This window comes from Hyaena hyaena, unplaced genomic scaffold, assembly GCF_003009895.1.
Source record: "Hyaena hyaena isolate Hyena2069 unplaced genomic scaffold, ASM300989v1 scaffold_392, whole genome shotgun sequence".
Taxonomy (NCBI): domain Eukaryota; kingdom Metazoa; phylum Chordata; class Mammalia; order Carnivora; family Hyaenidae; genus Hyaena; species Hyaena hyaena.
Genome location: NW_024081017.1, coordinates 524,102 through 539,564, shown reverse-complemented (window position 1 = coordinate 539,564; position 15,463 = coordinate 524,102). Strand labels below are relative to the sequence as shown.

The 15,463-nt window shown below is 56.5% G+C and overlaps 1 protein-coding gene across 3 annotated transcripts in view; it reads left to right on the top strand.

Annotated features, from left to right (window-relative positions):
* DNMT1 (DNA methyltransferase 1) overlaps positions 1-14,672 on the top strand; it is a 45,997-nt gene extending 31,325 nt beyond the window's left edge. For all 3 annotated transcript variants that reach the window (XM_039250951.1, XM_039250952.1, XM_039250953.1), the window contains exons 22-40: positions 460-557; positions 742-889; positions 1,869-1,984; positions 2,168-2,372; positions 2,453-2,586; positions 3,954-4,127; positions 5,817-6,038; positions 6,953-7,145; positions 8,022-8,106; positions 8,279-8,407; positions 8,556-8,838; positions 9,130-9,271; positions 10,490-10,656; positions 11,034-11,211; positions 11,825-12,020; positions 12,345-12,511; positions 12,681-12,797; positions 13,516-13,606; positions 14,315-14,672. In XM_039250951.1, coding sequence (XP_039106882.1) covers positions 460-557; positions 742-889; positions 1,869-1,984; positions 2,168-2,372; positions 2,453-2,586; positions 3,954-4,127; positions 5,817-6,038; positions 6,953-7,145; positions 8,022-8,106; positions 8,279-8,407; positions 8,556-8,838; positions 9,130-9,271; positions 10,490-10,656; positions 11,034-11,211; positions 11,825-12,020; positions 12,345-12,511; positions 12,681-12,797; positions 13,516-13,606; positions 14,315-14,349 — 2,880 coding nt within the window. In that variant the 3' untranslated portion in view covers positions 14,350-14,672. The remainder of the gene's footprint in view (positions 1-459; positions 558-741; positions 890-1,868; positions 1,985-2,167; positions 2,373-2,452; positions 2,587-3,953; positions 4,128-5,816; positions 6,039-6,952; positions 7,146-8,021; positions 8,107-8,278; positions 8,408-8,555; positions 8,839-9,129; positions 9,272-10,489; positions 10,657-11,033; positions 11,212-11,824; positions 12,021-12,344; positions 12,512-12,680; positions 12,798-13,515; positions 13,607-14,314) is intronic.
* Positions 14,673-15,463: the final 791 nt, after the last annotated feature.

Genomic DNA, 15,463 nt, shown 5'->3' with positions numbered 1-15,463 from the left:
TTTCCAAAGTGGTAGTGCCACCTGTGAGCATGGTGAGTTCTCAGTTCTTCGCACTTGTCTTTTTTTTTTTTTTAAACGTTTATTTATTTTTGAGAGACAGAGCATGAGCAGGAGAGGGGCAGAGAGAGAGGGAGACACAGAATCCTGAGCAGGCTCCAGGCTCTGAGCTGTCAGCACAGAGCCTGATACGGGGCTCGAACCCACAAACCATGAGATCATGACCTGAGCCAAAGTCAGAGGCTTAACTGACTGAGCCACCCAGGCGCCCCTGTGTGTCCTACTTCTTAACCCACACTAACCTGGAGGGTACAAATGGGATCTTGTTCTGAATTTCTTTTTCCTACTTCCCTAATGTGGCCAAACACAATTTTTTAAAATGGTAATTCACCCAAAACAAACAAAACTGGCTACCAGTAGTTACTAATGGCCATTTCCTTGACTTCTTAAATACTTTTTCAGGTTTGTCAACAGCCCGAATGTGGAAAGTGTAAAGCCTGTAAAGATATGGTTAAGTTTGGTGGCAGTGGACGGAGCAAACAGGCTTGCCAAGAGAGGAGGTAGGTTTGGCCGACGCTGCTCCCCCAGCAGAGGAAGATGAGCTTTGTACGGTTGGGACTTGTGGGGAAGGCAGTACTCCTTCGTCTGGCCTGGGCACCCAGCCTGTCCCTGTTACCTGACCAAAATGACCCGAGTCTGTTTTACTTCTCAAAGGGGACTTGCCTATAACCACTGACTCTATAGGTGTCCCAACATGGCCATGAAGGAGGCCGATGATGATGAAGAAGTTGACGACAATATTCCAGAGATGCCATCCCCCAAAAAAATGCACCAAGGCAAGAAAAAGAAACAGAACAAGAATCGGATCTCTTGGGTTGGGGACGCTGTCAAGGTAATCCTGGAGAAGACCTAGCCTCCTGCTGCGCCTCTGAGCAACAAGTCGTGCCCGGTGTTAAGCAGCCTGAGCCCTGAGCGGAGAGACCTGCTCATTTGCCCGTGAAGAGCAGGGCCAGCAAGAGGCTCGTGTGCCCACAGACTTCATTTTCCTATCCTTCCAAAATGGGCAGTTGACACCGTCCAGGGAGGTGTTGGGCAGGCTCCCCTTCGAAGCTTGTTCTCTGAAGGGAGCCATCGCTGCCCCGCCCACCCCGGCCTGGGAGCACGTGCTCTGTGGCGCTCGCATGTGGCCTCCCCGTCGCTCTGCGATTGTCCATCTAAGGCACGGCTCCTTTGCCCAAACCGGAGAGTGAATACTCTCATGATGCTGTTTCCTTGATGTCGGGAAGCCAAAGATGTGGTCTGTAGCGTGAGGGCTGCCCTGCCTGGGTGTGGCTGAGCCCCTCGCACAGGAGGGCAGGCGCCTGTTGTGTCCACTGAGGGGAGGGGCTGGAGGGAGGTAGGGGCCTTGGAGGCTTAGAGGAGGCAGCACATCTGAGTTGAGACCCAGAAGGTTGGTAAGGAACCAGCCTCACAGAGATCTGGGGGGTAGTCAGGGCAGAGGCCCTCAGGGAAACATGCTTTCCTTGTGGAAGAAGCAGGTCCTTGTGGCTGACGGAGCTGGGGGCAGGATGTGGCCTTAGGATCACTGGGAGGGGTTGGCACCCACACTGTTCAAAGTCAGATGCAGGAACCTGACCTGCTACTGGCGCAGAAGGGCGGAGCTGACGAGGAGGGAATATGAGTGCTCTTCGATGCAGGTTTCTAGCCAAGGGAGTGAAGGAAGGTTTTCTGTAGTAGTCAGGGCGGTAGAGCTCAGGGCTTAACAAAACTGTCAGGAATAAGGCTTTTATACAAAAGAAGAGGAATCGGAGGGTCAGGCCTTGCATAGACCTTTAAACGCATCGTCACCCTAATGAAGCTCTCATTTTCAGATTGATGGGAAGAAGAGTTACTTTAAGAAGGTTTGCATCGACTCAGAAACGCTGGAAGTGGGGGACTGTGTCTCTGTTATTCCAGATGACTCCTCCAAACCGCTGTATTTAGCCAGGTTCGGACCTTTTCCTTTGCATGACTTCAGCCCCCGCTGTCTCCTGAGCCCCTAGGGGATGCCTGTGTGTGAATAGCAGCAGCGCCCTTGTGCCCTGCGCTAAACACACAGCAAGTACAAGTTCTCCTAAGTAGACTCGGCCCAGGTTTGCCAGTCAGGTTAGTAACTTTCTTCTGACTCCAGAGTCACTGCGCTGTGGGAGGACAGCAGCAACGGGCAGATGTTTCACGCCCACTGGTTCTGCGCCGGGACTGACACGGTCCTTGGAGCCACGTCGGACCCCTTGGAGCTGTTCCTGGTAGACGAATGTGAGGACATGCAGCTTTCATACATTCACAGCAAGGTGAAGGTTGTCTATAAAGCTCCGTCAGAGAACTGGGCCATGGAGGTGAGTGCCCGGCTCCCCTTGGCGTGCCCGTCCCCTCCCTGCGTGGGCTCATGGCTGACACCAGCTCCTTGTCCTCAAAGGGAGGCATGGACCCTGAGGCTCTGATGGGGGAGGACGATGGAAAGACCTACTTCTACCAGCTGTGGTATGATCAGGACTACGCAAGATTCGAGTCCCCTCCGAAAACCCAGCCAACGGAGGACAACAAGTACAAGTGAGTGCCGGGCCCCGGGCCCCTCCGTGGGGCCCCCGCCGTGGTGCTCCAGGGCCCTGAGCTTGTCTGCCTCACTCTTGCCTTCCATGTGCTTCTGTCTGGTGGGGTTTCTTTCCCCTGCTGATCAGAGCCCAGCCTGACCTGGTTGCAGTTGCGTTAGGTGTGTGGACAGTGTGAGCGCGGAGTTGCCTTCATGAGTAGCTCTCTTGTCCGGGAGCAGAGTGTGGCTTTCCGTCTTCAGTCCATGTGTGCGCCTCCGTGTTGTGTTACGTATCTTGTGTGTTTCCTTCTGTTTCTTGTTTTCTTTTGTGAGTGGTATCTTTGATTCCATTTCATTCTAGTTGATAAGTGACTGCTTTTAGGGAGGCTTGGTTGTCTTTGTCTTTTTTTTTTTTTTTTAACGTTTGTTTGGAGAGAGAGCAAGTGGGGTAGAGGCCGAGAGAGTGAATCCCAAACAGGTTCCATGCTGTCAGCGCAGAGCCTGACGTGGGGCTCGGTCCTATGAATTGGGAGACCATGACCTGAGCCGATACCAAGAGTCAAATCCCCCAGGGGCGTCTGGGTGGCTCAGTTGGTTAAGCATCCGACTTCAGCTCAGGTCATGATCTCTTGGTTTGCATTCGAGCCCCGCATCAGGTTCTGACCGCTCAGAGCCTGGAGCCTGCTTCAGATTCTGTGTCTCCCTCTCTCTGCTCTTCCCCCACTCATACTCTCGCTCTTGCTCAAAAATAAATTAATGTTGAGGAAAAAAAGAGTCGAAGCCCCCCCAGGTTCCCCAGGAGGCTTGGTATTTTAAATTCTCTTTAGATGTTCAGCACCCTGTGCCTGACTTGCTTTCACAGTGGCACCGGCGCCCCTAGAGCAGCAGCTCGGCCGGTGGGGTGAGGCTGGGAGGGCTGGCTTCCATGCCTCGGGGGTTTCTCCGGTCAGCCTGGTGCTGCCCCTTCACTTGATCTCTAGCTCTCCTTTAAGGACTTATTAATCAGAAATGTTGACTTTAACCAACTAGCTTTTCAGACTTTGGAGGGAAGAGTAGGACCCCTCTGCCATGGAGCTGGGCCCGAACCACTCTCTGCGTTTGCTTGTGGTGTGTTCTTTTCCGTATCCCACATTCTGTTTGTCCTGGGGTTTTTATATCAAATTCTCAAGTGAAGTTGGCTTGTCATTTTCTCATGTCTGATCTCTGGTCTTTGGTCCCAAATAAGTGTTTTCAGAGTGTGAACATAAACTACAGAAAAGCCAGTTTCTTTAAATGTCTGCAAACATTCTCTACTGGTCACCAGAGCCTCTGGTTCAAGGCGCTTGCCTCCGCTGCAGCCACTACCACCCAGCTTAGCGCCTCTCGTTTCTGTCCTTCGTCCCTTCAGGTTCTGTGTAAGCTGTGCCCGGCTGGCTGAAATGAGGCAAAAAGAGATTCCCAGGGTCATGGAACAGCTGGAGGACCTGGACACCCGCGTTCTCTACAGCTCGGCCACGAAGAACGGCATCCAGTATCGAGTGGGTGACGGCGTGTACCTCCTCCCCGAGGCCTTCACGTTCAAGTGAGTGCCCCTTAGCCCCAGGTCAGGGCCATGAGCGCTGGGCCGGTGCAGGGTTGGCTTTGCGGTGTTTCCCCCACCCTGTACCCCCAGGACTGGCGGCTGCCTGGGTATGTTCCTTAGTATCTGTGGCCACCTGCGATATCCTGCCCTGCAGGGTAGAGGGACTGTAGCGAGTCTGAAAGAAGTCAGAGAATGTGCTGGCCGAGCGAGTGCTAGTGTCTGGCGGGCAGAGACCATCTCTTGTCGGTTTGTCTTCACGTGGCAGGAGTATCTCAGCTGCCAGGCTCTTAGGATGGAGTAAGTTAAAAGGAAAGCACTTTAGCACAGTGCCCGGCCTAAAGTAAAGATTGAATGATGTGAGCTGCAATCCCATTTGCCAAGAAGTAGCAAGACCTCTTTGCATATCAGCGGATTGGGGCTCTTCAGGGAGAAATGTGCAGAATTTCCACATCAATCCATTCTTCTTTCTAAGAACTAGCACGTGGTCGAATTCCAACCAGTGTTTTCCAAACTTCTCAGTTTCCCGACTTGCAGTTCCTAAAGTCCCAGTTCCCAGCCTCCGTTCAGTTATTATGAATTAGAGCATGGAGGGCAGGGTCCTCTCAGCCCCGTGCAGCTGGTGCCCATACCCCCTTGAGCCCCCGCTGTCCTTGCTGCCGAGGGGAGAACGGCCGTGATGCTGTCTGCTGTCTGCCCAGGTGCTGCCCGCACCGCACACGCGTCCACACAGGTGCGCAGAGCTACCTTCAGGGCCCGTGGGACTGAGGGGACCTGGTGGGAAACCACAGCGGCTGCTTTCCTGAGCAGCAGCCTTCAAGCCTGCAGCCAAATCTGATGACCAGCTCTACCTCCGTAGTCAGGCTAGGTTCAGCTCCCCCAGACTGCAGGTCTCCACCCCATGCTCTTTTTTTTTTTTTTTAATGTTTTTTATTTATTTCTAGGAGAGAGAGAGAGACAGTGTGAGCAGGGGAGGGTAAGAGAGAGAGGGAGACACAGAATCTGAAACAGGCTCCAGGCTCTGAGCTGGCAGTCAGCACAGAGCCCGACGCGGGGCTCGAACCCACGAACTGCGAGATCATGACCTAAGCGAAAGTCAGACACTTAACCGACTAAGCCACCCAGGCGCCCCTCCACCCCATGCTCTTTCCAGCTTTCCCTCGAGCTCAGCACCCCCGCCGGGAGTGCATAGGCCGTGCCTTGGTAACAGTCCCACAGCTGCACAAGTGTCCTTCCTGCCTGGGCTGTGTCCCTTGTGGTTCAGCAGGGCACTTGGCCTGTCAGGTCACTCGGGGACTTGAGCTGGTGGAACCATTGCCTTCGGAGGGCGGCCGCGTGCTGGAGGACGGTTCACCGTTCCCGCCCAGCACTGCTGTGCGTGCCTTCTCGTGCCTTCTCACACTTGCTGGGCAGAATGAGGCACATGCAGGAAGTGCTGTCTGCCCCGGGAGCTGGGGGCTGGGCCTATTCAGACAGCGGCTGTGCTACCGTGGCCGGCAGCGCACGGATGGAGAACGCTCGCTTTACGCTGTGGGTGAGGCTTCATCTTTCTCTGTGAATCTCCGGGCCCGTAGCTGCACTAGTTTATGAGGTGTTCGAATTTAGGTAGTACTTGTTACTGGCCAGTCCTGCTGAGGGGATTCCTTTTTGTGGTTTTGTGTTCAGTTACGCATAACGTTGGCTTCTCTGCAGCATCAAGCTGTCCAGTCCCGTGAAACGCCCGCGGAAGGAGCCTGTGGACGAGGACCTGTACCCAGAGCACTACCGGAAATACTCCGACTACATCAAGGGCAGCAACCTGGACGCCCCCGAGCCGTACCGGATCGGCCGGATCAGAGAAATCTTCTGCACCAAGAAGAGCAACGGCAGGCCCAATGAGACCGACATCAAGATCCGAATCAACAAATTCTACAGGTCAGTGAAGGCCTCTGCTCTTCCAGGACGGCAGCAGACTCTTCTAGAAGTCTGGAATGGGGTTGTAACCGCACACATGGTGGTGTTTTAAGACGGCAGTAGAGGTAGCTGTTTTTCCAAGTGTTTCTAATTATTGGGTGGGTGCTGACGGGGATTGTAGTTCTATTTCATAGCCTTGCTTCGGACCTTTGTTGTGAAGCTGCAGCGTTCTCTCCCCCAAAGAAATCCTGAAGCATAAGTCAAGAGTGTGACAGAATCAGCAGTGGGGTGTCCTGGGCTCTGCCTAAGATGCCCCAGAGAACCTCGAGCTCTATTCACGATCGTTTCAGTTCGGTCCCCTCCCCCCAGATGCCCCACTCCCCCCTACTGTCTTCCTATTTTCCCAGGTACCTCTTCCTGTTCCGGGGCTTTCTCTCGGTCTATACTTTTCCTAAGGTCTTGGCTTCACTCTTTTTTTTTTGGGACCCGAGGAACTCCTGTTGATCAGGAGCTGACCTGAAACTAATGGAGATGGGTATAAGGTTGCTTCATTTCTTAACTAATATGTATCAGAGATTTTATAAAGTCTTTGTAACAAACATTTGTACCTGTAGAAAAGAAACCAGTCTGGCTGGTATAGGCAAGAGGAGGAAGCTCTAGATCCTTAACGGGCAGTGGGCAGCTGCTGCTCTTGACCCAGGGCTGGACTGTTAGGGCTGCAGTCGCGGGTGTGAAGAACAAGCAGGCCATTTGCTGAGTTCATGGCAAGGAGTCCCACTCTGCTGGCGGTGCCGCCTGAGGGGAATAGGAACCAGTCCCCTTAACTGGGGGGTTGTGGGCTTTACCCATCGGTTTTCTGAGCACCCCCAGAAACGCGGTGCTAATCGTCAATTAACAACAAAAGAGAATCGCTAACGAAGAGTTTTAATGTTCAGGCCAGAGAATACACACAAGTCTACACCTGCAAGTTACCACGCGGACATCAACCTGCTGTACTGGAGTGACGAGGAGGTGGTGGTGGACTTCAAGGCGGTGCAGGGCCGCTGTACCGTGGAGTACGGGGAGGACCTGCCGGGCGGCCTCCAGGACTTCTCCGCGGGCGGCCCGGACCGCTTCTACTTCCTTGAGGTGGGACTCTGGGCTTCTTGGAGGGAGAGGCTTCAGGTCACAGCCACAGCCCCTATGAAAGAGTTGACTCACCCAGAGTATGAATTGATGGCATTCAAGTTCTCTAACTTAACACTTTTGGCTTTAAAAAAAGGGACGGCGCCTTGGTGGCTCAGTCAGCTGAGCGTCCAACTCTTGATTTTGGCTCAGGTCATGATCCCAGGGTTGCAGGATCAAGCTGTGCATTGGGCTCAGCACTGAGCATGGGGCCTGCTTTCCCTCTACCCCTCTCCCCTGCTTGTGGGTGTGCACACCCTCTCTCTAAAATAAAAAGACTATGTAACGTATAATATAAACACTGGCACATCCTTCTGCGTCTGCGGTTTATTTGGAGACTATTAGGTGGCCTCCACTAGCCCTACCCATACTTTTAGTGTGAGTTTAGTGTGAGAAGGGTGCCCCTTTCCTTGACGGACTCCGCCCTGCCCCAGTCCCTTCACCCAGGCATCTGCGGCCAGGTGAGGTCTGTACACCTGGGCAGTGGCCCTGGTGATGGAGAAAGGATCTGGGAGTCTGTCAGTGAAGCTGGTACGTGCCTGGGTTTCCCAGGCGCCGCCACGGTGGATGGCCTCCTATATCACTTTTTCTGATTTTTAGAATGAGCAGTCCAGGTGCCTTGAATAGCAGGAATTCCGATGCTGGCCACATAAACTATTTATATTCTAGAACTTATTTCCATTTCCAGTGTAATAAAATCAGAGTATTTTCATTGATGGCTAGTCACTTATGGCCAAATTTAGGGCGAAATTAAGTGGATCTTTATCAGATTAACTTAAATTGTGTTTGTTAGGGGCCAGTGTGTTCCCTGCCAGACTGTTGTGGTTCCTTCCTCCTCAGGCCTATAATGCCAAGAACAAAAGCTTTGAAGATCCTCCTAACCATGCCCGTAGCCCTGGAAATAAAGGGAAAGGAAAGGGTAAAGGTGAGTCCTTATCCACAGGCTTCTTTGCAAGTCTGCCTTACATAATTCAGGGTACTGATGAGTCATTTGGTATGAAAATGCCTCTGATATTACCTCATCCTTTGCTGTTAATTCAGAATGAGGGTTTAGGGACAGCAGGTTAGGGCTCGAACTTGACTTGTGTCTCCTCCAGGGAAGGGCAGGGCAAAGTCTCAGACGTGCGAACCAAGTGAACCAGAGGCCGAGATTCAGCTGCCCAAGCTGCGGACCCTGGACGTGTTTTCTGGCTGTGGGGGATTGTCGGAAGGATTCCACCAAGCAGGTAAATGCCACGGGGTTTTCTCTGCAGACCTAGTAAAACCGGATCAGGCAGCTTCTGCCTGGAAGGCCTCCTCTGGCCCCGGTCCCGGTTCTGCCTCGAGCGTGATTCAAGTGGTTTCTGAGCATGTATCTGTCCTCGTATCTGCCAGGCATCTCGGAGACACTGTGGGCCATTGAGATGTGGGACCCTGCGGCCCAGGCGTTCCGGCTGAACAATCCCGGCTCCACGGTGTTCACGGAGGACTGCAACGTGCTGCTGAAGCTGGTCATGGCCGGGGAGATGACCAACTCTCGCGGCCAAAAGCTGCCTCAGAAGGGAGACGTGGAGATGCTGTGCGGGGGGCCGCCTTGCCAAGGGTTTAGTGGCATGAACCGCTTCAACTCTCGTACTTACTCCAAGTTCAAGAACTCCTTGGTGGTTTCCTTTCTCAGGTAAATGAATAGAGGCCCCTGTGCCCATGGCTGCCCGGGGGGGCGTGTCGGGGGTAAGCAGCAGCTGGTTCGGCCAGTGTACCCGCCGAAGGCCTTGTGGGGAGGTGAGGCGCCCAGCCTTTTCCTCCAGGGAATTCGTAGCTGGTTTCTTGCTGGGGACACTTGGAGAGCCAGCAGTACAGCTTCCCAGCAAGCAAATAGCAAGGATTTGGGGATTGCCTCGGGTGGGGGGTTATTCCTGTTTGCTTGGTGCGCGCGGATGACCCTCGTAGTCTCTCCCACCTCCCACAGCTACTGTGACTACTACCGGCCCCGCTACTTCCTTTTGGAGAACGTCCGGAATTTCGTTTCCTTCAAACGCTCCATGGTCCTGAAGCTCACTCTCCGCTGCCTTGTCCGAATGGGCTATCAGTGCACCTTCGGCGTGTTGCAGGTAGGCTCTCCTGGGGAAGGGGGCAGAGGCGGGCGGACAGCTGTGGACAGGAGAGGGCCTCGGTGGTCCCTGCACTGCGGCAGACGGTCTCTACCTGAAGGCAGAGTTGAAAGGGACAGGCCTGTAGTGCAGTGACCTGTGGTGGCAGTGCGGGTAGGGGAGATGGCGGGTGGGCTGTGAAGCTCGCAGCATCCGGGTCTGGGGAGCACAGAGCTGGTGTGCCGGTGAGGCCACCGCCTCTTCCCAGGGGTCCCACCCTCTGTGCCTGAGCAGGGCCACGTGTTTCCAGCCCCTTCCTCTTGAGAGGGAGGCGTGGCGGGCAGCTGCGAGGCTCTAGGAGTGGTTCGATCCCCGCGGCGGGCGGGGGGGTGGGGGGGAGGTGAGAATGGCAGAAGCGTGCACAGACCACACCGTCACGGGGTAGCAGCAGCCTCTCCTGGGTGAGCGTACGCGGGTACAGACCTCGAGAGAAGATGGAAGACCGCGCTCCGGGTAGCTGCTGGGCGCTCTGTCTGCAGGGACGGAGATCTGGGTGACCAGACGGAACTAGGCTTGATCTGAAAAGCAGCTACTCTGTGCACCCGTTCAGTAACTAATAGCACAACTAAAGCTGAAACAACGCTCAAACACGAAGTCTGGCCGGAAGGCAGGAGGGCGTGTCTGCGTGAGCGAGCGCTGGGCTGCCCGCACCGGGCCCAGCCTCCACGGTCTTGCGCTCACCACCCAAATCTTGTCGGCAGCTCTTGTGACCACTTCCTGCTTGGCAGGCGGCAGGGCTCCGTGGCCTCTCTGCCCGCTCTTCTCTCCCGAGTGGTGAGACGACGGGCTTCCTTGTGGGGTTCTGAAAAGAGCTGGCTGGACTTGCCAGCAGCGTTTACTCCGTCTTCTCCAGGGGCTACTGACCATCGTATGGGATCTTTTGTTTCATCTGGTCCCTCTCACTTGTTAAGAGTAATCCTGCCGAGGGCACCTGGGTGGCTCAGTCAGTTGAGCGTCCGACATCGGCTCAGGTCATGGTCTCATGGTTCATGAGTTCTAGCCATGTGTTGGGCTCTCTGCTGTCAGCTTGGAGCCTGGAGCCTGGTTCAGGTCCCCTGTTCCCCTCTCTGTCTACTCCTCCCCCCAAAAAATCAACATTAAAAAGAGTAAATCTGCAGAGTTAACAAGGGGCTGGATGGGGGTGCCCACTTGACCGTGTGTGCCTGGCCCTTCCCCCAGGCCGGTCAGTACGGCGTGGCCCAGACGCGGAGGCGGGCCATCATCCTGGCTGCGGCCCCCGGAGAGCAGCTTCCCCTGTTCCCAGAGCCACTGCACGTGTTTGCGCCCCGGGCCTGCCAGCTGAGCGTCGTGGTGGATGACAAGAAGTTTGTCAGCAACATAACCAGGTGGGAGCCCGCTCTCCCCTCAGTGTCGTGGTGCTTGTTTCCTGGGCGGCGTGGCGGCAGCGGGTCCCTCGAGGGTCCTGAGCGGAGGAGAACGTTCCAGAGCGGACGGCGTGTGGTGCTTGACCTGCACACGAGTGCTTCACCACATCTGCTCCACTCTGACCGTGTGAGTGCCGCACACAGGCCGGGGCCTGGCTGCCGCCGAGAGCAGGGCCCACACTGCAGCTGTCCTCGTAGACCGGCTCTCAGAACATGCCGCCCGTGCAACCTGGGATGACCCTTTAACTTGGGAGCTAGTCAGGACGCGGCACCTGTAACGTGAGGGACAGTAGCGCCTGGGTCCCCAGAGGCATCAGCCGCGTGCTGTGCTGTTGCAGGTTGAGCTCGGGCCCGTTCCGAACCATCACCGTGCGGGACACGATGTCCGACCTCCCCGAGGTGCGGAACGGAGCTGCGGCGCAGGAGATCCTGTACAACGGGGAGCCGCAGTCCTGGCTCCAGAGGCAGCTCCGGGGCTCCCAGTACCAGCCCATCCTCAGGGACCACATCTGTAAGGTAAGGTGGCGGCGGCGCCGTCGGACCGGTGCCTCGTGAGCAGGGACGGGTGGTTGGAGCCCAGGCAGGGCTCGGGGCGGGGAGCAGCTTCTGCCCAGGCCCCTTCCAGCTCCTGCTCGGCTCCCGGCCCTCAGCCCAAGCCGCCGCCTCCTCCTCTTCCTGATTCTCTTCTCGCCACCACCGCCCGGGCCCCCGTGGCGGCAGCACGGTCCCAGGGAGCGTCCGCCGCTCCTGGAGTAGGTGTCCGGCCCCCGCCCCCTCTGACGGACCTCGTCTCCTGCTGTCCCTGTTCCGTGTGGTTCTCCTCTGATCTTGCAGGGCTCAGCCCACATGTCTCTCCTCCGAGAAGCCCTCCCAGCTTGCGCCAAGCTGTCTTTTCACCCATTTCCCCCCGTTCTGTGCCACGTCCCTCCTCGGGTATCTCCACGGCACGTGCGGCCCACAGGTCATCAGGCGGGGCTGCTCTCGGGGTCCCCCGTAGGACACTAGCCCCTCCTTGGTGGTTCCTGGTCACCGCGCTATTCCAGTGCCTGGATGGTGGCGCCAGGCCTGCCATGGGCGCTGAGACCTCCCTGAATGATGTGACAGCGGGGGGCCTGCTGCGCCTTTTCAGGACATGAGCGCGCTGGTGGCCGCCCGCATGCGACACATCCCTCTGGCCCCGGGCTCCGACTGGCGCGACCTGCCGAACATCGAGGTGCGGCTGTCCGACGGCACGATGGCCAGGAAGCTGCGGTACACGTACCACGACAAGAAGAACGGCTGCAGCAGCACCGGGGCCCTCCGCGGGGTCTGCTCCTGTGTGGAAGGTGGGCCCTGCCGGTGCCGCGGGGGGGCGGGGGGCGCTTCCCGGGGTTTCCCTCGCAGCCCCCCAGCTCCTCGGATTCTGACCCCCTGCAGCGGTCCAGGGGGGCTGGGAAGGAGCACTGTTGCCGGAGGCCCCCTAGGAGGGGGTCCTGGGGGCGCTGGCGGCCCTGAGGCCCTGGGCAGGGCACAGACCCGCCCGGATGTCCCTGCTGAAGTCGCTGCTGAGAGCACCTAAGCGATAAAAGCTTTGTCTGGGGACAGGGCCTGCGGGCTGCTCTGTCCCTCCTGCTCTGTAACCACAGCCTCATCGCAGCCCTCTCTTCCAGCGGGCAAAGCCTGTGACTCGGCGGCCAGGCAGTTCAACACCCTCATCCCCTGGTGCCTGCCGCACACCGGCAACCGGCACAACCACTGGGCCGGCCTCTACGGACGGCTCGAGTGGGACGGCTTCTTCAGCACGACCGTCACCAACCCCGAGCCCATGGGCAAGCAGGTAGGTCTGCGGCCCACGGTGGTGCCCGGGGGGGGGGTTGCTCTCCTCCCCCCCAGCCTCTGCTGACAGACCGGCTCAGCCGCGATGCGGCTTCCCCCCTCCTGCCCTGAGGCAGGCGGGCCTGGGCCCTGAATGACGTGACGTTCCCATGTCCCCTCCCCCCCCCCAGGGCCGCGTCCTCCACCCCGAGCAGCACCGCGTGGTGAGCGTGCGGGAGTGCGCCCGCTCCCAGGGCTTCCCGGACACCTACCGGCTGTTTGGCAACATCCTGGACAAGCACCGGCAGGTGAGCAGAGGGGCGCGAGGCCGGCTCTTCCTCTGTCCCCACGCGAGGCGCCGTGGAGCCCCTCCTCAGCGCGGCCCTGACGGGACAGAGGCCCCTCTGCCCAGGGCGGAGGTGTTCCGGTGGGAAGCCGGGCTCACAGGGTCACTTCTGAGGGGACGTGGAGCACCCGGCATTTGTTGGCCATTGGCCTCCGTGCTTCAGGAGGGGCAGACCCCAGCGCCGGGGCCCGGAGTGCTCCCGGGTCAGCCCGTGGTTGGTTAAGCACGTCGGTTGCCCTTCACAGCTCTGAGGCAGGTTTAGCCCGCAGGAAAGTTCCAGGGCAGTGAACTTCAGCGAAGGAGCAGACGAGATGTGCCCAGGGCGGGGATGAACCAGCAGTTCCTCACTGATACTCTGGGTGTTACGTCTGCTTAAACGCGCCTCCGTCTGCAGAGCGCCTGCTTGTGGCTCGCACAGCGGCAGCGCTGGGGGCTCTAGCCATACCCCCTCTGTTCTCTGGAAACAACCCCTCTTAGCTGGAGTCAGAGCATGGTGACCCCAGGGCTGGATCTGGGGTTTTCTAAAGCCCATTAAAGGTCCATTTTCTGTGGGTGGGTCAGGACACAGGGTTCTGGGTGACGAGGTGGCCAGTTGGAGGGTCCCAGAGCCGTCATGGTGGCCCGGCTCTGGAGGCCCACGTGAGCAGGGCTCACGTCCCCGCCCTCCGTCCCCCCTGCAGGTGGGGAACGCCGTGCCGCCGCCTCTGGCCAAAGCCATTGGCTTGGAGATCAAGCGCTGTATGTTGGCCAAAGCTCGAGAGAGTGCCTCAGGTACAGTGGGTGCCCCTGGTGTGCGTTCGGGGCTCGGGGCCCTTTCCTCGGGCCTGCGGCCGGGCTCAGATGCTGACGCAGGCCGGGAACGTAGGGGACACCTGTGGGCAGTGCCGTCTCCCTGCTGTTAGCTCAGAGCTGCTGCAGGTCTTACTTGAGGGCCATTGAGATCGACACCTAGCTGTTCACCTAGTTCTTGATCTTTCTTTTTTTTTTTACGTGTATTTATCTTGAGACAGTGAGAGGGGAGAGGGTGAGAGACCATCGTAAGCAGTCCGCTGTCAGCACAGATCCTGACACGCGGCTGGAACCTATGAACCGTGAGACCATGACCTGAGCCGAAGTCAAGAGTTGGCTGCTTAAGGGGCGCCTGGGTGGCTTAGTCGGTTAAGCGTCCGACTTTCGCTTAGGTCATGATCTCGCGGTTCATGGGTTCGAGCCCCGCGTCGGGCTCTGTGCTGACTGCCAGCTCGGAGCCTGGAGCCTGTTTCAGAGTCTGTGACTCCCTCTCTCTCTGACCCTCCCCTCCTCACGCTGTCTCTCTCTCTCCTAGAAATAAATAAAACATAAAAAAAAAAAAATAGAGTTGGCTGCTTAACCGACCAAGCCCCCCCAGGGGCCCCTGGTTCTGTTTGTGACACTTGCCTATTGCTTAGTGCGGTGCTGCATGTGTGCTCTGTGGTGACTTTACCTTTTATTTCTCTTCAGTGAAAATCAAGGAGGAAGAAACTACCAAGGACTAGTTTTGCCTTCCCGTCACCCTTCTTTCTGGCACCAGGGATCCCCAACATGCACTGATGTTGTATTTTTAACATGTCAAAATCTGTCAGTTCAAATGTGTTGTACACGGTGTTTGTGGCCTTGGCTGACATGAAGCTGTTCTGTGAGGTTTGCTTATCAACTAATGACTTAGTGGTCAAACTGTGCAGTACTGTGTGCATTCTGGATTTTAAAAGTTTTTTATCATGCGTTATATCAAATCTACCACTGTATGAGTGGGAATTAAGACTTTATGTAGTTTTTATATGTTGTAATATTTCTTCAAATAAATCTCTCCTATAAATCACTCCGGCTGGTGGCTTGTGATTTATGAGGGGCTTCTGGCTGACGCTTAGCTGAGTCCACATGAGAATGAGCTCAGAGCTGCAGGGGACCCCACAGAAGTATTTATCTGAAGTTCGATCCTTCCGCATGTGCTGTGCCTGTGTTTGGGGCTGGGGGTTACCCTGCTTCAGTTCTGGCCAATGAGGCCCAAGTGCAGCTTGCTTAGTGTGGCTTCCAGGAAAGCCTTTTAGAGGAACAGCCTTCTGTGCTGGGCTCTGTGCTGACAGCTCAGAGCCTGGAGCCTGTTTCAGATTCTGTGTCTCCCTCCCTCTCTGCCCCTCCACTATTCATGCTCAGTTTCTCTCTGTCTCAGTAATAAATAAACATCAAAAAAAGAAAATTAAAAAGAAATAAAGGAACAGCCTTAGCTGGCCTTCCCCATTGTAGCCCTTCTTTGCTCTAGATGGACTGTGATGCCTGGTGGTGCAGCAGCCATCTTGGGACCATGAGGTTAGAAGCTCCATGGCCTGGCTGGTGGGGTAAGAGGAGAGGAGTCCCTCGGAGCCCTGGCCTGCCCCCCCACCACACCCCAGACAGACCCTTCATGTAAGAGTCTGTTAGGTTGGCTTTTTCTGTCCTTTAAGCCTAATTCACTCCTCCTGGATTCTAAAACCATCAGACCTTCTCTGTGGTTTGTCTTTGGGAAAAACCTGGTGTAAAATGCCCACAAAGCAGAAGCAGACAAAGAAGTGTCCGTCACCAGCACACACGACACAGAGGACCAGCGTTAGGGTGTTAAGTAAACACCTGTCC